Source organism: Pimephales promelas, chromosome 12, assembly GCF_988280905.1.
Source record: "Pimephales promelas chromosome 12, fPimPro1.hap1.1, whole genome shotgun sequence".
NCBI lineage: Eukaryota > Metazoa > Chordata > Actinopteri > Cypriniformes > Leuciscidae > Pimephales > Pimephales promelas.
In genome coordinates this window covers 35,149,225-35,175,200 of record NC_142780.1, presented here as the reverse complement: position 1 = coordinate 35,175,200, position 25,976 = coordinate 35,149,225, and the positions used below count along the sequence as shown (strand labels likewise).

At 36.2% G+C, this 25,976-nt stretch overlaps 1 protein-coding gene and 1 long non-coding RNA gene across 13 annotated transcripts in view; both read right to left on the bottom strand.

The window, feature by feature from the left end:
• LOC120491131 (uncharacterized) overlaps positions 1 to 18,286 on the bottom strand; it is an 87,231-nt gene extending 68,945 nt beyond the window's left edge. For 6 of the 7 annotated variants that reach the window (XR_016145879.1, XR_016145881.1, XR_016145878.1 and 3 more), the window contains exon 1: positions 18,197 to 18,286. This is a non-coding gene — a long non-coding RNA (uncharacterized LOC120491131). The remainder of the gene's footprint in view (positions 1 to 18,196) is intronic. The other variant, XR_016145882.1, reaches the window with a different exon arrangement.
• Positions 18,287 to 22,213: 3,927 nt separating this feature from the next.
• Positions 22,214 to 25,976, bottom strand: part of satb1b (SATB homeobox 1b) — a 105,221-nt gene continuing 101,458 nt past the window's right edge. For all 6 annotated transcript variants that reach the window (XM_089118082.1, XM_039688731.2, XM_089118085.1 and 3 more), the window contains one exon: positions 22,214 to 23,295. In XM_089118082.1, coding sequence (XP_088974208.1) covers positions 22,744 to 23,295 — 552 coding nt within the window. In that variant the 3' untranslated portion in view covers positions 22,214 to 22,743. The remainder of the gene's footprint in view (positions 23,296 to 25,976) is intronic.

Genomic DNA, 25,976 nt, shown 5'->3' with positions numbered 1-25,976 from the left:
TACATCCAATCAATGGCTCATTATCACAAAAAAAAAAAACCTTCAGGGTGACATCATCAGTTTATCTTGTGATAATCACCATGGATGGACTAACGGTACATTATCAGACATTTCTGAGTGCATCCAGATCTAAATGCATAAGACATTTCAAAAAGTCTGCCTTCGGCGGATACATGCAGAAGAAAAAAGAAAAAGAAAAGCCTCCAAGAGGAGCAATTTGCGACAGATGTGGGCATGTACAGTAGGCCTGCCGCGATTAAAGTGCCTCTGGAATAAACAGCACAAATCAATAATGGGTTTCTCCACGAGCTGGAAATCAGTCCTTGGATTCGACACCAATAGTGTTTGTCCAGGTGTCATATCAGGGGCACACACTGCCAAAGCTGAGCCACAACACCCCTGGTTATATCCATACCATAAACACACACACACACACACCCCTCCCCCAGCACACACTCCGCATTGGAGTCCGGGTGGCATCTGGGAGGCTGTGATTGAGAAGTGTAAATAAATAATAATCCCTGGAAAGGGGACCGGCACATCAGCATCTGTCTACTCCCCTGCTAATAGTTTTATTGTGGCACCATCAATTTAACACTCTTTGTTTCAATGGATCCCTCATTCAGGAAGAGATATTTCCTCTTTTAATTGAACCGAACAGCTTTGTTTGAGAATCTTTTTCCTCTATCCCTAAACATTTAACACCAAAACAAAAGCTAGCACAGTCACACGATGTCAGAGAGCCTTTCGGGCTTTGAATGCACAAAAACCACCGCAGTGTAGAAGCGTAATTATCCTGTACCTTTCATTGTCATTCACACGACACAATGTGCCCTTCAAAAGCCAAACCTCGATCAGGATTACACGCCGTTCAAGCAAAAAGTGCCTGAGCTGGTGTTTTGTACATGCACGGGTGTGTAAATACAGTAATCTGCTGGTCACTGGGTCGGGCAACTGGAAAGGACGTTGAAAGAGATATTCGGATGCAACAACATTGGTTTTCATGATTCACAGTCAAAACAGCTAGATTCGAACATTTTATAGGAAATATGTCCATGCAAAAATTGCTAGGAAATTCCTAATCCTGTTTTCTAAAAACTTGTTCCTAAATAGGACAGCGATAAAACTTAAGTTTTGCCAAAGTTTCAGAGAACTTGAACTGAATTGTTATTATTTTTTAGCTTGTGCACATTGTTTTATTCTTGTTTTAATCATTAATTTAATCAAACTGATCGCGCTCCGAGTCAGAGACGAACTCAGATAAGCAAATGGAAAAAAAAAGGGGATATAAAAATGCCTTTTTGGAGAGTGTTCACATAAACACAGTAGATGATGCGATGTCTTAAGTATGGAAGCTTGTTTCTGCCACAGAATAAAAAATAAAAAAGGTAATTGCGTGATATAAAGTCGCAATTGTGTGATCTAAAGTCAGAATTGCGTTATAAAGTCGGAATTACGAGATATAAAGTCGCAATTGCATGATATAAAGTCGAAATTGCGAGATATAAAGTCACAATTGCGAGATATAAAGTCACAATTGCGAGATATAAAGTCGAAATTGCTTGTTATAAAGTCAGAAATGCGAGATATAAAGTCGGAATTGTGTGATATAGTCGCAATTGCGAGATATAAAGTTGAAATTGTGTGTTAAAGTCAGAATTGCGTGTTATAAAGTCAGAAGTGCGAGTTATAAAGTCAGAAGTGCGTGTTATAAAGTCAGAAGTGCGTGTTATAAAGTCAGAAGTGCGTGTTATAAAGTCAGAAGTGCGTGTTATAAAGTCAGAAGTGCGTGTTATAAAGTCAGAAGTGCGTGTTATAAAGTCAGAATTGCGAAATATAAAGTCGGATATAAAGTCACAATTGCAAAAGATAGTCAGAATTGCGAAATATGAAGTCAAAATTGCGTGATATAAAGTCGCAATTGCGTGATATACAGTCGCAATTGCGTGTTGTAAAGTCGAAATTGCGTGTTGTAAAGTCAGAATTGTGAGATATAAAGTCGAAATTGCGTGATATAAAGTCGCAATTGCGAGATATAAAGTTGAAATTGTGTGTTAAAGTCAGAATTGCGTGTTATAAAGTCAGAAGTGCGTGTTATAAAGTCAGAAGTGCGAGTTATAAAGTCAGAAGTGCGTGTTATAAAGTCAGAAGTGCGTGTTATAAAGTCAGAAGTGCGTGTTATAAAGTCAGAAGTGCGTGTTATAAAGTCAGAAGTGCGTGTTATAAAGTCAGAAGTGCGTGTTATAAAGTCAGAATTGCGAAATATAAAGTCGGATATAAAGTCACAATTGCAAAAGATAGTCAGAATTGCGAAATATGAAGTCAAAATTGCGTGATATAAAGTCGCAATTGCGTGATAGACAGTCGCAATTGCGTGTTGTAAAGTCGAAATTGCGTGTTGTAAAGTCAGAATTGTGAGATATAAAGTCGAAATTGCGTGATATAAAGTCACAATTGCAAAAGATAGTCAGAATTGCGAAATATGAAGTCGATATTGCGTGATACAAAGTCGCAATTGCGTGATATAAAGTCGCAATTGCGTGATATACAGTCGCAATTGCGTGTTGTAAAGTCGAAATTGCGTGTTGTAAAGTCAGAATTGTGAGATATAAAGTCGAAATTGCGTGATATAAAGTCGCAATTGCGTGTTGTAAAGTCGAAATTGCGTTTTGTAAAGTCAGAATTGTGAGATATAAAGTCGAAATTGCGTGATATAAAGTTGTGAGATATAAACTATTCCGAGAGGAAAAAAGTCTATCATAAATTGCCATATCTTTTAAACTATTTGAGATATCTTCACAAAATTTGGTAAGGATCATCAACAGCATATTCTGAAGGGACTAGACAATTTTGAACAGAGCGCCACCTAGTGTTCCAGAGATTTAAATTTTTTTTACAACATGTTTTAATAATTTGCTTATAACTTTTGAAAACAGTGTTCGAAATTTGGTTTCTTTATGTCGATATGTTACTTGGTTTTTGCCGATTCATACGATATTTCGTGTCATTTTTTCCTGTCTGCCATATTGAAACATACGGAAATGTTTTTTCCGCTACTACTCGGCAATTGCTCAATTGTGTCCAAAAATTGGTCAGATGATTTTCCGAGCCAGTGACTGAACAGATTTTTGATATTCGCTACCGTTCCGGAGATATTAATCTCCAAACTTGACCTAGCCTGTATTTGTAGACTTATGCTAGTTAGCTTAGAATATTAATTGGTAAGCATGCTAACCAGATGCCATTCTTTCTAATGTGGCTCTTCAGCTATCAGGCTAATCATAAGCTAAGCTACATTAGCTTATTTTTGTGAAACAGTCTAACAAGCAAATTTTAGCCTTGTCTAACACTATAGACCGGTCCAAAATATTTTTGTAAAACCGGTCCCAGACCGCAAGAGATACCGTGGCCTTAAGTGGTGGAAAAGGTGATTCTGTTCCAGACATGGTGTCTTTGTATGAAGGAACTCAATAAATACAATATGCACCAAATTTATGTAAAAAAAATTCTTCATTTTGAGTTGCTTCTCACTTGAACTATGGACCTTCCGCATCTCGGCAAAAACACAACTTCCCAGTGGTGTGATGAGATGAGTGACAGGCATCTTACCCAAAAATAGCCACCGTTCCCAAGATATTCAACTCTGAAGTTGACCCAGCTTGTGTTTGTTGTCTTATGCTAGTTAGCTTAGCATGCTAATTAGTTATTTTGAGTTGATTCTCATTTGAACTATGGAACTTCTGCATATGCACAATGAGATGAGTGACAGGCATCTAATCCAGAGATTGTGGGTTCAAGTCCTTTCTTTGTATCTTTATCATCCTGATAAGCATTGTACTATTCTTTCTTCCTATTAAATATAACGTGCGTTTCATTTAGTCTTCATTTTTGAGCTCATTCTTTTAAACTACTGAACCTGCAGCTGGATGAAGTGAACTCGTTTCTTCTGTGTGGTAAGAAGTCAAGAAGTAAAAATACTTGGCTTTCAAAACTTAAAAATAAACTTTAATAACCAAAGTATTTTTAACTACTTTTTAAACCCATGGAACCATTGGAAGGCTATTAAAATGATATTTTCATTATGTTGTATTTATTTTTCCATTTTGTGCGTAATTTAGTTTCTTTGTTCTTATTGCATTGCTGACTTGTCTTACGTAATTATTTAGAGGACCTTTTTTTCTTACATTAGTGTCAACCTAATAATACTTTTTGCGGAAGTATCGATAATTGTGAAAATTCACTGATATTTAAAATACACATTATTGTTAAAAAACTTTGATACAATAGTGTTAAATGGTCAATATCGAAATTGCTATTAATTAATTCGCCCTGACCACATAATTTCGTATTTCTATGCAAGGTAACAAGAGTTACTCAAAAAAATACCCATAGAAATGGCAAGTGGTTTGAATAAAACATTAACAAATAGAAATAAAAAAATTCCAAAAAAAAAAAAATGCTGGGTTGTTTTAACCCAATTTTGGGTCAAATATTGACAAACCCAAACATTGGGTTAAAAATGTCATTTAAAAATGTAACCCAATGGGTGGTATTTTCCATATTTGACCCATAATTGGGTTAAAACAACCCAGCATATTTTAGCGTGTACAATTTCAATAGGAAGCTATGCAAATTTCCACAGATATAAATCACTAATCTGATGCCAAAGTTAAGTATATCTTAAATTATGTTTATTTTGTCAGCACCAAATTATCCACGCAAATTGTTTTAGTCTTGCTTTAAACAAGCAGGTGAGCTTAATGCTGAAAACTATGCTGCTAACGGTACAAAAAATAAACTTTATTCAAGATCGTGGCTTGAACACTTGAAATAAAAGCACACTTACTGCCGTATGATTTTATGTCTCCGTAGCAAAAACAATGTAGGAGTTACATGCCAAAGTTTAATAAGAAAGTTGAAAAAAGTCTAACCCTGAGCAACAGTAAAATCCATCCGATTTCAGTTTCTCGGCCTTGCTTTTAGATTAGTATCCAAGAGGGCCATTTTGCATGGGACAATAAATAAAGGACAAAAGTCACGGAGTATTACAGCACGCGTTTAAAAGGCCTCGGCTAGTACGGAGCGCGAAGTGTTTCCGTGGACATCCGAACAGAGCTGATGGCAGTATAAATAAAGCATGCTGGAACATCTGGTCTTTGTTGTGCGTTCAGCTTTTTAATGCCTTCAAAGAGCAACTCCGACGCTTCGCTGACTACCACTCCTTGGTTTTAGCATGGAATAATAAACCATCTTTGGGGAATTGAGGCAGCCCGCACCACTCGTTTACAGAAACTTTCTTTTTTACTTAGTTGGTTTTAAATTTTTATACCTCAGGGAACATGAGCATGTCACTGTAGCTGTGGCTATATGGCTGTGAGCGCAATTAAAATTCACACAGCTCTGTGCCCGCTCGCCTTCTAGATGGCGCTGACAGAGGAAGTCTTGCATTTGTATGCAAGATAGTCGGCATGCCGGATAAGGGCTTTCTAAGACTCAATTAAGAGCCGAGCTTGTGCATTAAACACACAGGTTTTAAAATCTGAATGATTTGCTCCTGTTCAACAGCTAGCGTTGATTATGACGACGACACGAGCGCAAGTGTCGTCACATGAAAGCAGTATTGCTCGGCGTGATTTAAACAATAAACAAGCATGGCATGTAACGTGTCCGTGGATGACGTTTCTTAATCAACGAGTTCATTGAATTAAAGTTAATATGGATATATATGGATCAGGTCTGGGTTAAACACATTTACACTGGAGAAGATTTTCTAAATACACATTATTGCCTTGTTTGTTTTACACTTCAAACGAGGCCAAACTGCATTAGCTGTTTATACTTGTTTTCAGGGAGCATGTCTTGAATTATGTTTATTTTTCTTACCACACTGGCAAATTGTTTTATGCATAAATCTAATGCAACTCAGTGGAGTTTATGCTTAAAACCGGACAAAAACAATTTGCAAGTGCATGGGGTAAAAAAATAAACTTAACATATGAAGAGTTCAGATGCAAAAGCCTCTAAATGCCATTTGAAATTTTCTTCTAAAATGACCATTTTTATCAAGCTTGTATATTTAAGTTCAGTAATTTCACTTAAATGACAATTAATAGGTAATCTTCATTGCCATTTAAGTGAAATCACTGAACTTAAATATACAAGCTCGATAAAAATTATCATTTTAGAAGAAAATTTCAAATGGCACTTAGAGGCTTTTGCATCTGAACTCTTCATATATTCTCTGGAAAAAAGGTTAAATTGCATTTGAAATGATTCATATTTTTATATTTTGACCAGAAAGACAAAAATGCAGACAATGTTTTGCAGTTTAGTTCACTCTAAAAATGCTGGGTTGTTTTAACCCAACTTTGGGTCAAATATGGACAAACCCAAATGTTGGGTTAAAATAAAAATGTAATTAAAAAAAATGTAACCCAATGGCTGGGTTTGTTGGGTTAAAACAACCCAGCAATTTTAGAGTGTTCATTTTAAAAAGTACAATGAACTATAAATTAATGATGCATAGCCGTTTAAAAATAATTTTGCACGTGTGAAATGTCTATGTGAACCTTCCAAAAGTACTTCAAATCAACTGTGGGTTGATGATATGCAAGTACGAGTGCATTATTTTGGGAGTTGAACATGCAGTGCAAGATCCCATTCCCAAGAGAATGATCATTTTGCTCGGGATGAATTGTGGGAAACGTTGAGGCACAAAGGGCATTTTTATGGCCCTGCAGAAATCTCGTCCTGTACTCAATACTGTGAATTTCTCTGACAGACTTTTGTTATTGGAGCATATCCTGTCTCAGATGACGGTGATGTTATTTGTGTCGCTCGGCTCCTTTCAAACGAGTTTCAGCATGTGTGAATTACTCGGAAATGACGTGTAAACGATAAGAGAAGAAATGCACTCTGGATGAATTGTGGAGCTGTCTAGTTAGGGAAATGATGATGTTGTACGGCATCATTTAACAATTCAGTGGTACGAGAGACTGATGTGTGTGCTGTGGCATTTAACGACTCTGGGCTTTTGTTCTGTCAGTCTATGAGCTGCGTATGAACTATTGGGTGACGACGGATATAAACTTACACATACATCAAAAAAAAGAAAAAAACTCAAATTTCCTGTGACCAAGTTGAGGCACTTCAACATGTGTTGTGCTCAAATTAGAAAGAAAAAAAGGCCTACACTTCACACACACTATAATCAAAAATAACTAGTCATCCTAACAGGAAAAACTTCAAACCAAAGAGTGCAGACTAAGCACTATACATATATATTATAATATAACATTACACATATTGTTTATAACTGGATCCATGGATATTGTGTTAAAATGAAAAAAAAAAAATCATATAGGCTGCATCGAATTCCATAAATACACAATTTTTAGATATATTTCCCAGTTTAAGCAAACTTTCAGTGTAAGTTTGAATATTAAAGGTTGCAATTCTACAATTAAAACAATATTAAGGATAAATTTAATTTTATACATTTATTTGATTTCCCCCGTTTTAAATGTAGTATATGTTTATTTCACATAACAATGTTTTTTTTTTTTATATCCTGACAGTGACAGTAAAATAAGCCACTATAAACTTGCATGAAGGTCAAGTAAAAGTGAATACCAAAATTTGGTCATACCGCCCGGCATATATAATATATAACAATAATTTAGGTCTCAGAAATCGATATCGTCATCAAAATAATGCAAAGAGGAGAACTGTGACTAACTTAAACTAAATAAAAAAAACTTGTAAAATTTGCTTTACAGCAGTGGTTCCCAAACTTTTTAGAATGGCGTACCCCGAGGAATTTAAAGGGTTAGTTCACCCAAAAACAAAATTTCTGTCATTTATTACTCACCATCAGTAATTTAGCATGCTTTGGATCCAGACAGTGTACTGCATGTGCAGTTTTGAATGCAAAAGAAGAGGCTGACCTCTCACTTACATGTGGCAACGTTTGCTTTAATGTTATTTTAAGGTGGAGCAGAATGTCTCGCGCATTGTTTGCGTCAGTTTGGCAACGACTGCTTTAGAAAAATTGTATAGGGAACTGTCACTTAAATGAGTAGTTCACTTTAAAAGTTCACTCACCCCCATGTCATCCAAGATGGTCAAGAAGTTAAAAAGAAATTAAAAACATTCCAGGATTTTCTCCATATAATGGACTTCAATGGGGTCCAAACGGTTCAAGGTCCAAATGAGAGTTTCAGTGCAGCTTCAAAGGGATTTAAACGACACCAGGCGATGAATAAGGGTCTTATCAAGCGAAACGATCGCTCATTTAAAAAATAAATAAAAAAGTTTAAGTTTTATAAGCACAAATGCTTGACTCTCCTGTTTGACCTTGTTCATCAAAATGAACGAATCTTTTTTTCGAGGCATTTTGTTCATTCAACGAGATTCGTTCATTTTGAGTTCAAACTGGAGAGTCACGAACGCTCATCACAGAACAGATCAAGACGAGCATTTGAGCTTATAAAACTTAAACTTTGTCATTTATTTTTTTAAATGGCCGCTCGTTTCGCTTGATAAGACCCTTATTCATCGTCTGGAATCGTTTAAAGCCCTTTGAACAGTTTGCACTGAAACTCTCATTTGGACCTTGAACCGTTTGGACCCCATTGAAGTCCATTATATGGAGAAAAATCCAGGAATGTTTTCCATTTATTTTCAACCGAAGAAAGAAAGACCTGGACATCTTGGATGACATGGGGGCGAGTAAATTATCAGCAAACGTTTTTTTTGTTTTTTTTTTAAGCGAACTATTAACTGTGACATACACAGAAAAAAAAGGTAGGGAAAGGACTTTTATTTTGTAATAACTCCTAGATGAGATCAAAAACACTTCACGAGTAATTAAGCGAGCTTCAAACAAACCGAGGTAAATCAGCCTCAAAACAGTTTGGAGTTTCGCCTGCGTTCAATTAATGCAACAGCCCCACCCATCGCTGGTGAATTAGCCCTATTCATCTCCGTTAAAGCGTTGAGAGGTGATGCTTCACTTTAACTGCGCCACACCATGCTTTATTTTCCTGCTAATCAGCATTTAGTGCTGTGAAAATCCAGGTGTGAGACTACTGTTGCAAGTTAAAATCGGTTCCAAGTTTTAGACTTTTTTTCCCCCCTGAAATCAACCATTAATTAGTCACAAACATTTCTCCTCCATTTCTAATTGGCTTGTATTTGTCAAGATACAGTTAAAGAGAACGTTTAATTAATTAAACATGAAAGTCACATCTTTCTGAGTGTTGGAGAATACAGATGTAACAGATTAGTTTTTTCCCTCCAAAAATCCAGAGCCACCATCAGATTTGCTCAACTCTTTATCACGTTAATTAGCACCTCAATCCTGTCCTTTTTGCAAATGAGGCTAGGTGAGAGGTGTGGGTATAATGGCTTAAAATGCACAGAGCTAACGAGTTATTCATCCCTCCACAGCTGTTCCATCCATTTAAACACTTAAAAACCTTTTTTTCGCCTTTATCTTTATTTGTTGGATTTTTCCTCTGTGCATGATGGCTAGCTAGGTGTAAGTTGCGTATACGCTCGGTCTAGCTGTTTTGCGGGAAGGCTTGCTTTCGGTGTGGCTAAAGTAGTTCCAGGTGGAAATTATATTCATTGATAGTTTAAACAAACAGGTGCGAGAAGCCCAACTTGAAGTGTTATTCTGCTCGTCACATTAATGGATGCGGAGCCGGAGCGGCAGAAAGAACCGTTAGGCTTAAATGTTGTTGTGAGTTACCCACAATGCACCTACTGTACCACAAACACCTCTGCAAATGATTTTTGTTAAATTAAGCGTCGTTAAAAGGATTTCAGACAACTATATCACTCACGAGAAGAGAACATCATAGGTGTTTTTTTTTTATGTAACAAAGTGAAATGCTATACATTAACCCGCCGGTTTTGCTTAAGGACCTTGATTTTACATTTAACAACAAGTTGCAATCCAACGCAGTGCAGAAATGTTTTTTTTTTTTTCCCTCGAGCTCGAACATAAAAACTATAAAGTTTCCTGGAAAATCCATCCAGGCACCAGTCAAACAATCCTAATTAGAGCCAGACCGATATATCGGCAGTATCGGCCGATATTAGGCATTTTCCAAACTATCGGTAGTTATAATGGCCGATAAATGAATATTTCAAAAATAAAATAAAAATGGACGAAACACGCTTGAACCATGTCATGAGAGTTGGAGTTGTATAGTCTGTCCACCAGAGGGCGCTCTACACCGTTCCTGTTGGCAACACTCGTTGAGTTGGTCACGATACATGCATTGCTTGAATAACAATTAAAAGATCATCCCCATCAGTTCTCTTAACTCAAATAAGCAGGACAAAATTTGTGACTATCATGTCCAGTTTTGCTGCAGTTAAATAAGCCGAGAGTGAAGCGGAATTAGCTAGTAATAGTTACGTTTCGTTGTTACAGTGTCCTTTTAACTTTTGACAACGTGACTGAAGTATTTCTTTAATAGCGCATGACAGTTATAGCAATGAGACGCATCATCTCTCCTCGGCCTGTTATGTTGAAAATTTTTGTTTTACAATTTGCAGTATGACGTTATCCATTGCTAAATTATAGCTCATCATAGACTAGCTAACCACAAAGCAAGCTAATGCAACTATCATCCGTCTGTTTTGTTGTGACAATAAAATAAACGAAAGTTTTAAAAAAAATAAAGTTTTTTTTAAATGCATTATCATATTATTTTAGTTAAAACTCAAAAATAGCCACAAATTACTAATGTTAGGGAAATCTGTTAATGTTTTGTTGCACGTTTTTTGAAAAAAAATATATATATATATCGGCCGATATATCGGATTTTAAAACCAACAAATATTTGTATCGGCCTTCAAAATCCTTAATCGGTCGGGCTCTAATCCTAATGTATAATTATTTTAGACCTGTCATTCAAATCTGTGCATTGGGACGTATGCTATGCGGCCTTTAGGAAATTCAACAGTTTGCATGAAACTGTACTGGCCGTGATTAAATTGCATAACGCTGAGATAAAGTCATGGCGATTCGTGATCTGGTGCTGATGTTTTGGTCACCGTGTAAGTGGAGCCATCAGTGTGAGTGGTTGCCGATGAGTGGTGTTGCTCATCCATGAGTTATTGCTTTAAAATGAATGCAGGTAGACAGGCTTCGAAAAGGAAAATAGGTTCAATTAGTACTTCAGATAATAAGAGGCCACTTCAGCTAAATTTCCTGAAAATGAATAAGTGGACACCTAGTGAGTAAATGGCTATGGTTGTGTTGTTCAGAGTATTTTACCTCGACTGAACCATTCCTGCTGTGAAAAATAAATAAAGAACTAGCTATTGAACCTGCATTCGATTACGGTCTACGCCGCTTGCATAAGCACTTGACAGCAAGAACGTTGTAACGGTACAAAGAAAATGTTAAAAGTGATATTTAAATGACATTCGAATGATTACATTTACAAAACAAAACACTTTACTACGTATCTATCTATTGGATTTGTCATGCATTAATCATCTTTTTAATGCCACTGTGAACAGCTTGTAACAAAACCTAAATGAGACATTGTCCGACTTCTCTGAAAGCCTGTAGACTGATTTTAATGTGAAGGAGAAAATCAAAAGAATGCAACCTTTACGCTCACTCCTGAGAGCCTCTCTTCTGTTCAACGACATGAAACGAATGCTTATACAATAATCAGGATGATGCCAAAATAGCCATTCTGTACTGAAATGTCAATATATCAAGGGATTCATTCAAACTATAATCTCAAATATACTTTATAATCAACATGTCGACATGATGTCGGTGGATTGCAAGAGCTTCTGCGATAGGGCTGGGTATTGACACAAATTTCACAATTCGATTCAATTTCGATTCACAAGCTTGCAATTCGATTCGATTTCGATTCCGATTCAATATTGATTATTTTGGATATGAGTTACAATAAATGGCAAATTTTCTCAAGGAAATCAAATCTCTTAACTAATGCTGTAAACTATGGGAGTCTAGTTGTAGCCTATAGGCTTCATTAGCCTAATATGAAGGTAATAATGAACTGTTTTGTAGCTATACAAACACTTAAATTACACTTTTATTTATTTTTATGATAAGAAGATTATGAAATATAAACATTTAAATGGTGGCTGTCATACAAAACTTGCCAGATTTATTCAAATATGCATTAAATATTGAAGAACATTAAGATTATAATGCATATGTAATATGGTGTATATATTTAGCAAAATGCTCCTCTCTAGAATTATCTTTTTTTGTAGCTGACTAACGAGTTTATGTGGGTTTTCTGAGGTAAATATGACGATGACATTGATTACAAGCTGTTTAACTGACGTCTTTCCACGGTTGAAACGCTGATTGAGCGAATCAATGTGACATGATACGGATTTCGATAAGTTGTACGCTATCTTTAACACACTTTCAGATGCTCATTCATGTTTATTTGGCGCTGTACCTGGTATTATTAACCCGGAAGAGAGATCAGCGCTGCTCAGTCCCTCCAGGATTTCACGATTTTTTTTTTTTGATTTTTGCGATCAAAATGACTGATTTTGTGGTGGTAATTTCCAAAAATTTGTGAAAAAATTAGCGATTTATTTATAACATTTCCCATAATAGTACTCAGTCCTTCCAGAAAAACGCTGAGTTTTTTTTGTGATTGTTGCGGGCAAAAATGTATTGATTACGCGGCCCGTTTTCTTTAAAAATGCGATGGAATATGCGGGATATTTATGCAATTTTATGCGATGAAATTGCAGGAATTTGCAAAAATTGAGGGAACTTGCAAAAATTGCGGTTTGATGAAAAAGAGAAAAAAGTGATTCCCCCAACATCCTGTTAATGTAAGAGTCATTTCTTATTACTTCCTTTGATAAGCAAGCATACTACATCATAGAAAGTGCTGGGAATATTTAATTTCGCATCTTGTTTTATTTCGGACTCTAACGAGCGTAAATAAGGTGTGGCCCCTTTAAGAGCTGCGCGCTCCCTGTTGAACTCTCTGCAGTGTTATATGTGCGCCTCGAACGCCCCATGTGTGCGGGTAATTTCTGTTTGATGCTGCTTCTTTTATCTTATGTTGTTTATTAAGTAACGATGTGACAGTAGAACGTGTGACAGACAGTTATACGAGTTCGATTTGTGAGATGTCCATCCCCTCCGTGAGTCTGTCCGGCGTCGCGTAATTGCGTCACTTCATAACATTCCCATGGAAACAGGGGGAAATGGCTGCTCTTGTGTGAAGCAATTGCAACATTTTTCAACTTTCTGCTAAGATGCATGTGACTTTTTTTGCAACGAAAATGCGAGGATTATGAAATTATGCAAACCCCGCATATTTTGCATGGAAATCGGCAATTTATGCTGCGAAAGTGCGGCGTATTTGAAAAAATGCGGCCCCCGCATAAATATGCGGACTTTGGCTGATTTTGCATTGAATTCAGCGATCGCATAATCACGTTTTTCTGGAGGGACTGGCTGCTGCTTCTCCAGAGCGATCTCACGCCACAGCGACAAAACACTATTTATGTTTTTGAATTTCTAAAGAAAATGGACATAATTTGAAAATTGAGACTTCGTTTCATATCAATAGTAACAAAGGACAAAGATTATTACGATTTTTTGGATGCGCGCAGCCGCGATACAATGTCCCATGCATTCAAATGAAACAGGATGACTAATCGATTCTTGAGATTTAATAATCGATATCGGTTCGTAAAAATGAGAATCGATTAGTATCGAGAAATCGATATTTATTACCCAGCCCTAGTGTATGATTACGCTCAGCAGCGCTCAACACAGTCACATTTTTTTTAAATTTCAGTATCGACTTGTTACCGAAGTCTGTACTTTTAACAACACTAACTCAAAGTAGTAAGAACGACAGATAATCTGCATTAATTGACAGTTTTAGGTAACAGTGGCTCAAAGCTGATCAGCAGAAGTATTTCAGTAAGACAGTAATACCGTGAGTTAGCAGTTTACCCGGAAACTTACATTCACGTCGATACCTTTAAACTCGTTCTACAGAAAAAGGCAGACAGTCTAGTGTTTGTAAGAGATAAAGACACGACTGGGGACGCTGTAAAGCTGCGCTCCTGGCACTATACCATCCGGTTGCTTGGCAACATCTCAATTTAGCCGCAAAGTGGAGGTGTTTGAGATCGTCGCTGATAAATATTGAGCATGATGATATCTTGATCTCCACCGACCTGTTTTGTAGAGGGTCATCAGTGTTTTGTTCAGGTTTTGAATCTATTATATATAGGTTCAGAACGAGGTAAAATGGTGCCTTGCTGTACAATTACACCATTAAATTTGATTATTTTCGCAAGGCGCAGAGTTTGGGGTGGGTTAATTGAGCTGAGCAATGCTTGTTCTGTGAGAGACCACAGGCTTGGAAGAAACTGATCAAGAGACTACAGATCTAATTAGTCATCAGGACACAGACCGCAATCTGATTGGACCTCCTGAATCTGATTAATTTTACACTCCTCGGCTGTGTTGCATTCTGCGCAGTATTGTACTATTTTTCAAAAAAGTAGTATGCGGGACAATGTGCAACACCTCCATGCAAGAAATAAAACGATGTACGATGCAATATGCAACGAGTTTGGAACAACCCATGGGCAAATAGCAGTTTTGGTTGCGCATTTTAACAAACACAATATGACATCGGCCTTTCATGCATGCAAAAACATGCACAGCATACATGCAAACACCTTGTACTATTTTTGCAGCATCTCATGTGCAGTTTGTGAGTATCTGACTCATGGGAGGTGAACTCTCAGATTCTGGCTGCTCTGTAAGGTTTCCCGTCCAGCCTGCCTCTTCTTCAGATGTTTGCTCAGAGGAAACCTTTACATCCATCAGGATGTTTGGACTGGGTAGCTCTTACTGGTTTATCAGGCCATCCAGCTGTGCTGAGAGGTTGTTCAACACATCTCTCCTATTTACAACAGCACCACGTACAAACCAGGGGCTCTTTGTGCCGTCTAATATTTTTTCAAAAAAGTAGTATGTGAGACAATATGCATGTGGCATCTCCTTTGTCTTTCACAGAAGAAAGACAGCGACAGACAGTTCGGAACAACCCGAGGGCAAATAAAACATGACGAATAGCAGTATTGGTTGCACAGTTTGACAAACGCAGTGCATCATCTGGATCTTTCATGCATGCAAAAGTGTACACACTTTGTACAGTATACATACTGCAAAATTAGGCCTTTTTCTTTTTTGCCTCTCCAAAAATATTTTTTAAAAATAAGCAGATAAAATATTGGGCGGAAAAAATGATTGATAGGCTAGAACAAACATTACTAAATGTAATATTTGACTGTCAAAAGTGACTTCAAGGGTTAGTTCACCCAAAAAATTATCCCATAATTTACTCACCCTCAAGCCATCCTAGGTGTATATGACTTTCTTTCAGCCAATACAATCTGAGTTATATATATTTTTTTAAATCTTGCTCTTATAAGCTTTATAAATGGCATGGAAAGGTGCCTTCGATTTTGAGCCCAAAAAAGCACATCCATCCATCATAAAAGTAATCAATACAACTCCAGGGGTAAAAGCCTTCTGAAGAGAAGCCATGCGATTTTGCAAAAATAAAAAAAATAATAAAAAAAATCCATATTTATAAACCATAATAACTGGCTTAATAATAACAAGCCAGATGACGACTTCATGTTTTTCTCCAGAGCAGCTATATATACACATACACAAGCTGCTTTGAAACAATCTGTATTGTAAAAAGTGCTATAAATTAAGGTGACTTGACTTGGCTTCCGGTAACGGCGGTACATGAGTCTAGTTCTAGTGGATGAGTGACCTCTGACCCGACGCATGACGAGTGACCTCTGAGTCTGCCCCAACGCATTACGAGTGACCTCTGAGTCTGACCCAATGCATGACGAGTGACCCCTGACCCGACGCATGACGAGTGACCTCTGAGTCTGGCCCAACGCATGACGAGTGACCCCTGACCCGACACATGACGAGTGGCCTCTGAGTCTGACCCAACGCATGACGGGTGACCTCTGAGTCTGACCCAACGCATGACGAGTGACCTCTGAGTCTGACCCACCGCATGACGAGTGACCCCTGACCCGACACATGACGGGTGACCTCTGAGTCTGACCCAACGCATGACGGGTGACCTCTGAGTCTGACCCACCGCATGACGAGTGACCCCTGACCCATCCCATGACGAGTGATGTCTGACCCCGAAAATCCACTGGATCCGTCTACGGCGCGGAACGTCATGAACTTACATTCACCAACAATGGAAAAACTCAGAAGCTGTCTGGCCCAAAGGTGCAAAAGGTCTTGGAAACAGTTTTTTGATCTAATGAAATGCTATTAAAAAAATGATGGTAATGTCAATCATTAAATTGAGCTAGGTTTTTTTTTAGCTCATAAAATGAAACGCATATAGATGTTTCCATTGTTATAAGAGCTTTGTTTTTTTTTTGTTTTTTCAATGCAATTTGGGGTACAGTCAATTCCATAACAACACTAAAAAATGAGTTTAACAATGATGCCCATCCTGAAATACAACCGAGTTAAACGTGCCCTTCTTTCTTATGTTATGTAAAGTATAAGTGAAGGCAAAAAATAAACATGATTATCCATTAGGTCATTAAGAAGCCCAGCTGAGCCTGTTTGCTGATTTCAGGCCCTACAAGTGACCCAGATTTTGAAAAAGGAAAGCGGGGCAATTTATAACAACGGGGTTCATTTGAAGCATTACATCAGTGTTCTCTGAATGGACTATACTGACAGCTAAATATGACAGGATAGATTTATATATCTGCCCTTTCACATGGACCCAGGTCAGCTGGGTATTTTTTTACGAAACCAAAACCAAACAATCACTAGATTTATCAAAGTTTACGAGGTTAATGGCATCAACAATACTAAAAATATTTCAAAGATTTGAAGGCAGACAGAACATGTAAGTCCAACACAAACTGTGAATGATCGTTCTTAACCAAACCCGCTGTATGGATACAGCTGTGAAACAACAACAAAAATGTACATCAGTTTTAATTTGAGCGTTAATTCAAATGGAGTAATGTTTTAAATACAAATTTTTTATCAAAATATTCAACATTAATTTCCTGTTACTTATATACCTTAACCTGCGTGTCAGTTTTTCAATAGACCCTACATTATATAGCCTATAAAATTCAAGAAAATATGTGATGGGCCTTTTTTCACATTTCCGGTAAGTCGTCATAGTTGGGTAAACTTCTCGATGAACGAGAGAATACATTAAATATCATTTTTGTGTTCCCATTTCAAATCACTCCCACAGAAACACCCTCACAGCACCACAAATTATATTCTTATAAATGTATGACTCATGTATGGTACGAACAAGATAGCTTATCTAGCCCGTACTGCAATTCTTCCTTCATAGGCTACGTTCAGATTGTCAGCCCAAAAAAAGCACATGAAATCCGTTTCAAGCTACATCCATATGTGGTTTGAAAACCTATTCAAATACCAGGACAATATAGTCCAGCGCGGCGGTGACTACACATATATCCATGTTGTAAAAATTAAATAAGAAAACATCTCTGAAATGCAAACCCCTCCATCAGTGTCAATGTCAGTGCCGTATTGCCCGAGAGCTGCATGGACTTACAAATCGGATCTGAACAGTTGCGAAAAACAGTGTGGAAATCATTATAGATCAGATTCCAATCGGAAACAAAGATATACGAATTTAGACTGACAGTGTGAATGTAGCCATAGTTATTACGTTAACATTAAGGCCATAGTAAACACTTCATTTACACATGTGGCTGATGAGCTGATGCTGTGCCTCTCTCAACCGCAAACGCCTACTTTTATCAGTTTTTCGCACTCTTCTCTTTAACTTTTGACAGTCTATAGAACTCGAAAGGCATTTTCCCGATGCGACCGATTAGTAAAGATCAAAACTCGACCATTTTTCAGCAGAAATAATCAGCCAAATTTGCGAGTCCGTTCTGTTCAATGGCATTGTTTATGTTCTGTGCCTCCAAAATGGCCGACTTCCGGATTGATGACGCATCGTGAATTTTTAGAGAATATGCGATTCAAATAACAGACATTAGTTCTAGTATTTAGCATTAATGTTAATTCCATCAATTTCTAACTGGTTAAACTGGCATTTCTACTACTTACCTCTGCCACACGTTTGCTTCCAGTACAATCCTTCTCTTTTTTTTTTTCCAGTACAATCCTTCTCGTCACGACACGTCAGTTGTGTTCGACGTATGATATCAAAGTATCGCGAGAGCAATTCAAACGCATTTGGAGCGTCTTCTCTTTAATCGCTCTCGCGATGTTTTACTACGACTCCTTTAAAAATCGATTAAAACCGATTAAAACGCTGATTCGTTTATGTCAAAATATTCGGGAAAGTGAATTGACACAAGGAGATTTATCTTGTATGAAAATAATTAAATACAAATGTAATTAAGTAAATATTGCTGTGATTTTTTTTACATTGGTATAAAAATGAATAAATAAATAAATAAATACATGTCTTTAAATAAACACTAAAAAAGTAAAGTGTAAAAACATTTTTGAGTGTAAATTTCTTAATAATGAATTTGTGGTGAATGAAAAGTTCATAGTATGATGGTCCTCCCAGAATTGGCACTGTGGCATAGTTAAAGTCTTTTTATTATTTTAATTTCAAACTTGTAATCATGGGGTTATTATCCAATAATTTCATGAACTAGATATACATTTCAGACATATTTGTTTTTTTTTTTATTAAAATCTGTGGGCTAATTGAATGAAATCATTCCATTGAATTATTAGTATTGATATAATGAGTATCTTTAATTAAAATATGGTATATTAAATATGTAAACATTCATATGCCTGTATATAAGTCAAAAATAAATATATTGGTTGTTCAATTATTTAACTAAATTGTCAAAACAATTTTAAATACTATAGTTGTTTTAGTATTTTACATTAGTGACACAAACATGATAAATGCTAATAAAATTTATATCACAAGTCATTTACCCAACATACATTATATGTGAATGATATGTAAATTGTCATTTATTACCGTGATCAAAGCTGAATTTTCAGCATCATTACTCCAGTCTTCAGTGTCACATGATCCTTCAGAAATCACTCTATTATGATGATTTGCTGCTCAAGAAACATTTTTAATTATTATCACTAATTATTTCTTTCTTTCTTATCAAGCAAAATGATCGCTCAATTCAAAAATAAATAAAAAAGTTAAGTTTTATAAGCACAAATGGTCCCCTTGCTCTGTTCTGTGATGCGCGTTCGTGACTCTCCTGTTCAAACTTGTTCATCAAAATGAATAAATCTTTTTAATCTTCGAGTCATGACTCGAAGGGTCCTAGATAAGACCCTTATTCATCGTCTGGTGTCGTTTAAAGCCCTTTGAAGCTGCACTGAAACTCTCATTTGGATCTTGAACCGTTTGGACCCCATTGAAGTCCATTATATGGAGAAAATCCTGGAATGTTTTCATCAAAAACATTAATTTCTTTTCGACTTCTTGACCATCTTGGATGACATGGGGGTGAGTAAATTATCGGCAAAAGTTTTTTTTTTTTATAAAGTGAACTACTTTAAGAACGTACAAGCGACCATATCAGATCAATTTCTAAGTCTAAATCAACCTGGAACACATTTCAGTCGAGGGCCTCCATGGTATAAGGAATTTTATTTAACATTTTCATGAAATTTGATGCCTGCTAGTGTACACATTAAAATATTAAACTCCACACTTTAAAAGAAAAAGAAAGTTATTTTCCCACTTGCAATAATAACAAACTGCTGTCAGTCCGACAACAAACGAGTGAGCTGCAGTTCGGGAGACATGTGCAGAAAGTTGCGTATTTTATATTACAGTTATCTACACTTGCGTTCATCTCCCGCCACACCACGTATAGCCTACAAAGTTCGCCAAAAAATAATAACATAGGCTAGTCATTTGCTGGAAATCCAGTGATTTAGAACTTACCCTCATCCTGAAAAATCAGAAACCGTGAGTGATATTTCTCACTAAAAATGCATGTAGGCTAAGCAACACTGATGCTGTGAGGTCACGATTTCCACGAGTGTGTGTCAGAGCTTCACCTGGAGTATCCTCGCGGCTTGCCGTACACACGCTAACACTGCAGTGAAAGGACCAGCTGATGCGCCTGCGCTGTGGATATTCTTTAATGCACATTATAACGCAAAGATTGCGGAGTACAATACAAACAGTTCAATTGTGTCATTAACAATCAGTAACCACTCCTAGTTAGAACATTTCTGCGTAAAGAAACCAAGAAACACTTATAAAACAGTCAGTCGTAACAAAATAACTGGTGTTCTCATTGCAATAAACTCATAAAAAAGAACCACTTTTTTATACATCATATTTATACAGGAATAGCTTTGAATTGGATCGTTAACCAAAGGAAGACACATCGCAAACATCGATTTCACACAAATTGCATATGTTTTTCTCTCTAAGGTGTTCTATAGGTTAGTCATTTACCTAAGCTTATTTGCATGATAGTAAAAATTGCATACGACATGAATTGTGAAGCTCGTAGCATGAGTTGCTTGACATACAGCACTTTTTTAGGCAACCGTTAAAGCACATGTTTCTCCATTTAAAACGTTAAGACACTTCTGATTTTACTGCCCATCGAAATGACATTTATAAATAGAAAAAAGATCAGTAAAACGAAAAGCGCCAAATGACGGAAGTGCTCCGGAAACGTGATTACGTCAATAAATAATGCAGGACGACGATGAGAACCGAACGAGATTGTGATTCACATTTGAAACTGTGGAAATCCAGGATTTACAGCGAAAATAATCTAACATCGGCAGTGCCATATAGTACAAGGCATTTGTTGGCATAGTTTCTTTAAGACTTTTTTACAATTAATATATGTCTATGTATATATATATATATTTATATATATATTTATATTTCTTCAAAGCAAATGATAATAAGAAGAAGACTTCCCCGGGTTTCCCTGCAGGTCATCGGGATCCAGAGAATGAGCGATCCGTTACTTCAGTGCTTCGTCCACCCCTCGTCTCCAATTTCATGCATTTTCTTTTCTTTTTTATATAAAAATCCAGTTAACATCACATACGTAAACATCAAAGTCTATCAAACTCCATTGACTTTCCTTTTTTTTTTTTAAACCAGTAGTTTAAAATCAGTGTAAAAACAACAGATAGGCTAACAAGTGCAGTCGCAAATATCCACAGCAACATACCGCTCGCTTAAAGGAATAGTTCATGTTTTTCTCGCTCATCTTAAAGTGATCTATGAGGAAGATTTCCACATAATAGAAGTGAATGAGAACTGGGGCCGTCGTAAACACTTCACGTAACCACGTTCTTTTAAAGGAGTAGTTCACTTTTTTTTCTTTTTTTTTTAAACTTTTGCTGATAATTTACTCGCCCCCATGTCATCCAAGATGTCCACGTCTTTCTTTCCTCAGTCGAAAAGAAATTAAGGTTTTTGATGAAAACATTCTTATAATGGACTTCAATGGGGTCCAAACGGTTCATGGTCCAAATGAGAGTTTCAGTGCAGCTTCAAAGGGCTTTAAACGATACCAGACGATGAATAAGGGTCTTATCAAGCGAAACGAGCGCTCATTTAAAAATTAAATAACAAAGTTTAAGTTTTATAAGCTCAAATGCTCACCTTGCTCTGTTCTGTGTGACTCTCCTGTTCGAACTCGCTCATCAAAATGAACAAATCTTTTTCCGAGTCGTTTGGTTCATTCAACGAACGAAACGAACAAATTGACTCAGAAAAAGATTCATTCATTTTGATGAAGGAGTTTGAACAGGAGAGTCACACAGTACTGAGCAAGGCGAGCATTTAAGCTTATAAAACTTAAACTTTGTTATTTATTTAATAAATGACCGCTCGTTTCGCTTGATAAGACCCTTATTCATCGTCTGGTGTCGTTTAAAGCCCTTTGAACAGTTTCCAGTTTGCACTGAAACTCTCTTTTGGATCTGGAACCGTTTGGACCCCATTGAAGTCCATTATATGGAGAAAAATCCCGGAATGCTTTCGTCAAAAAACCTTCAATTCTTTTCGACTGAAGAAAGAAAGACATGGACATCTTGGATGACAGGGGGGTGAGTAAATTATCAGCAAAAGTTTTTAAAAAAAAAAGTGAACTACTCCATTAATATGACATAAAATAACTCATAGCATGATGTTTTCGATGGATGTCAGACTTGATTTCTTATCTATTGGTCTATGAAGTTATTACAATACAATTCTTGTTTAATAATTTTGAAGTTTTTGCACTGATCTCAAACTTCTTAGTCCGGTTTGAGAACAGTTACTGTGCTATAAAGTGTGTGCGGTCAGCATGGATTTCTATGGACTGTTTATAATGCTTTTGTGCATTTTGAAGCTCGACAGCCCAAATCGCCATTCACTTCATAAAAAACTGGTTTTCAAAAATGATTTTTCTTCATTTAAGAGTGAACTACTCCTTTAAGTTGTTTTTTTTTTTTTTTTTTTTTTACATTTTGTTTGTGCAGATTATTGAAATGATGCACGAGTCTTTACAGTGAAATAATCCACGCATTACAAAAACTGTGAAAGTGAATCATCTGTGTGTCGTTCAGTCTGGTGTAAAAAGTCTTCTGGAACACAGACTCGGGAGCGAGATTGGGCTGATGGAGGTCCGTCACTCTTTGGCCTCCTGCTCAGTTTGGGCTGGCCCCATAGCGAGCGATTCGTTGGCCAGGTGTTCCTCCAGTTTAACGGAGAACATGCTGTTGTTGGTCTGAGCGCTCTCGTCCAGCTCGGTCATCAACTCGCTGTCCTTGAAGTCCGTCAGCCCCTCGTCCTTGTGGTTGAGGTTCGAGGGGAAGCCCACGGGCTCTTTCAGCTTGCCGGCGTGGTTGATGTAGAAGCGCTGGTTCTGGAAGAACTTGATGATGGTGTGTTTGGGCAGGTCGAGCTGAGCCGAGAGTGTGTGTATGGCCTCCTCGTCGGGATACAGGCCCACGTCCTGAATGAAGCTCTGCAGGATCCCCAGCGCCTCCATGGAGATTCGGTTGGTCTGGCGGCTCTTGCTTCGGTTCTCGTCCTCCGTCTCGGCCGGCGAGGCCATGGAGGGCTGTCGGGGGGGCAGGCGAGGGCCCGTCTGCTGCAGGGGCTGCTGGGATAGCGGAGGCTGAGAGGGGTGAGGCAGGGGCAGCTGGGCTTGGAGCTGAGAGGACGGGTGCTGATGAGTCTGACAAACACACACACACACACAATTTACATTACATAACATCAGTTTTGCTCTGTTGAAGTGTTTAAGAAAGTATTTATTTGACGTATTTACATCGATGTCAGACTTATTACTTATTAAGAATCATTTTCTCTTTTGGTTTGATTTTCTTTATTATGGCCAAAATAAAATGAAAAAAAAAAAATAAAAATAAAATCTTGTTTAATAATTTGATTTTTTTTGTTTAGTCCATTACAATCAAAAATAAAATAAAATATAAAAGAAACATTGTTGTTTAATAATTTGATATTTTGGTTCGAGTCCATTACAGTCAAAATAAAATAAAATAATAAAGTAAATTAAAGTAAAAAATAAATAAATAAAATGAGAAACATTGTTTAATAATTTGATATTTTGAGTCCATTACAGTCAAAATAAAATAATAAAGTAAATTAAAGTAAAGTAAAAATAAATAAAATGAGAAACATTGTTTAATAATTTGATATTTTTTTAGTCCATTACAGTAAAAAAAAATAGTAAAGTAAATTAAAGTCCTAAAGAGATCATTACAATCAAAAATAAAATATAAAAGAGAAAAATTGTTGTTAATAATTTGATATTTTGCTTCGAGTCCATTACAGTCAAAATAAAATAAAATAATAAAGTAAATTAAAGTAAAAAAAAATAAAATAAAATGAGAAACATTGTTTAATAATTTGATATTTTGCTTCGAGTTCATTACAGTCAAAATAAAATAAAATAAAGTAAAATAAAATAAAATAAAGTAAAATAAAGTAAATTAAAGTAAAGTAAAGTAAAGTAAAAAAGTCCATTATAGTCAAACTAAAATAAAATAAAATCAAGTAAAAGGTAAAGTAAAAATGTCCAACTTATTAATTTGTTAGGAATAATTTAATCTTTTGTTTGAGTCAATAAAATAAAACATTTGTTTAATATTTTGGAGTTTTTTAATTGATGTCAGATGTTATTTGTTAAGAATAAATTGATATATTGGTCTTACGAAACTAAACTAAACTAAACTTTGAAGTTATAGTCATTAATTATATAATAAAATGATTAAAATAAGGAGATTTCTCCGTACAGTGATGATAAACGCTGATATCTGCTATGAGCGGTGGGACTCTCACCAACACAAACTCATCACAATATCCACATTAAAGTGGCGGTCTGTTGATTGCTTATCAAGCCCTATTGAAACGCTGTAGCTCAACACGGTAAACACAGACTCATGGTGTGTGTGTGTGTGTGTCCTCTGAGAGATGTGCTATCGGTGTCTGTGTTTAGGCCAGTTTCTCCTCGATCTAAACACATGACCCATTTGCTCTGAAATGTGCCATTGTGTGTGAGTTGGGCCATTGTCGCGGCGGCTGCTCTTTCCACACACACACTATACACACGGCTTTTCCTGGGACATTCCCAAAGGGAGCGGGAATGCTTGATAACATTTTTGCAAGTGCACTAGTCTCCTGATAACATTTCAAAGACACTGGAATACAATAGGCAGAAATAAATGGGACATGAGCAAGTACAACACATCAAGGTCAACAACGGGCACTCAGCGCGCTAAAGGTCAAGTGTGATCTTACACTCTCAAACCAATAAGAATGATTTGTGTTTGTGTTTGCTCATCAAAACGCGTTTCTTAGCATCACGTCACACCTAAAAACTCTTTAACCGAGGTAAAAATAATAGTAATGTATGGCCTTACTTTTCTTAAAATAAAATAAAATAAAAAAATAAAATAAAATAAAATAAATAAATTCTTGTTTGATAATTTGATCTTTTGGATTGAGTAAATAACAATAAAAATAATAATAAATATAAATATAATAATATATATATATATATATATATATATATATTAATAAAATATAATATATACAAATATAATAAATAATATAAAAACATCCTATAGCCTATAAAAACATATATTTATAATTTATATGTAATAATTCATAATTTGATGCTTTTACACTGATGTCAAACTTATTCATTTATTAGGAATAATTTGATCTTTTCTTTCGAGTCAATAAAATAAAAGGTAAAAGAGGCGAATAAGAGGTAAAAAAAATCAGTTTTGTACGGCATTTTGTATTTTATGGCTTTATTATCCCACATCATGCATTTATGTTTATGTAAATAATGCAAAACAATTAACTCTCATTTCTTAGCATTAATGCATTAGCTAACATTAACAATGTGCAATCATCTCGAATTATTCATTGTTTGTTCATGTTAGTTCACAGTGCATTAACTAATGCTAATCTTTTTGATTTAAAAGTGTAGTATGTTGAAAATGCTAGCTGATGTGAAAGTGTTGTAAAGTGTAAGCTGTAGTTTATCCGGCTGATCTTCACACCGCATTTAAGTGCTGAAAATAAATGTTTTTCATCCTGCGTAATGTTTTCTTGGAATGACCATATGCTTGCGAGTAAACAAAATAATATTTGATCAAATACGCAGCTGTAACCACAAGAACTTGGGGATTTTTGTGATTAAATTTAGACTCTGAATAGTGATGAATTTATGAAAATAGCTAGCTGTCCTTAATATCTAAACGCAGACAAACGATGTTGCTAATGACTGCTACGCTTACACACTTCAAATGATCAAACGAGTCCTAATTAGACGTGTTTCTGGTCAAATACAACAAAAATAAAGGCATTACCACATGGTTATTT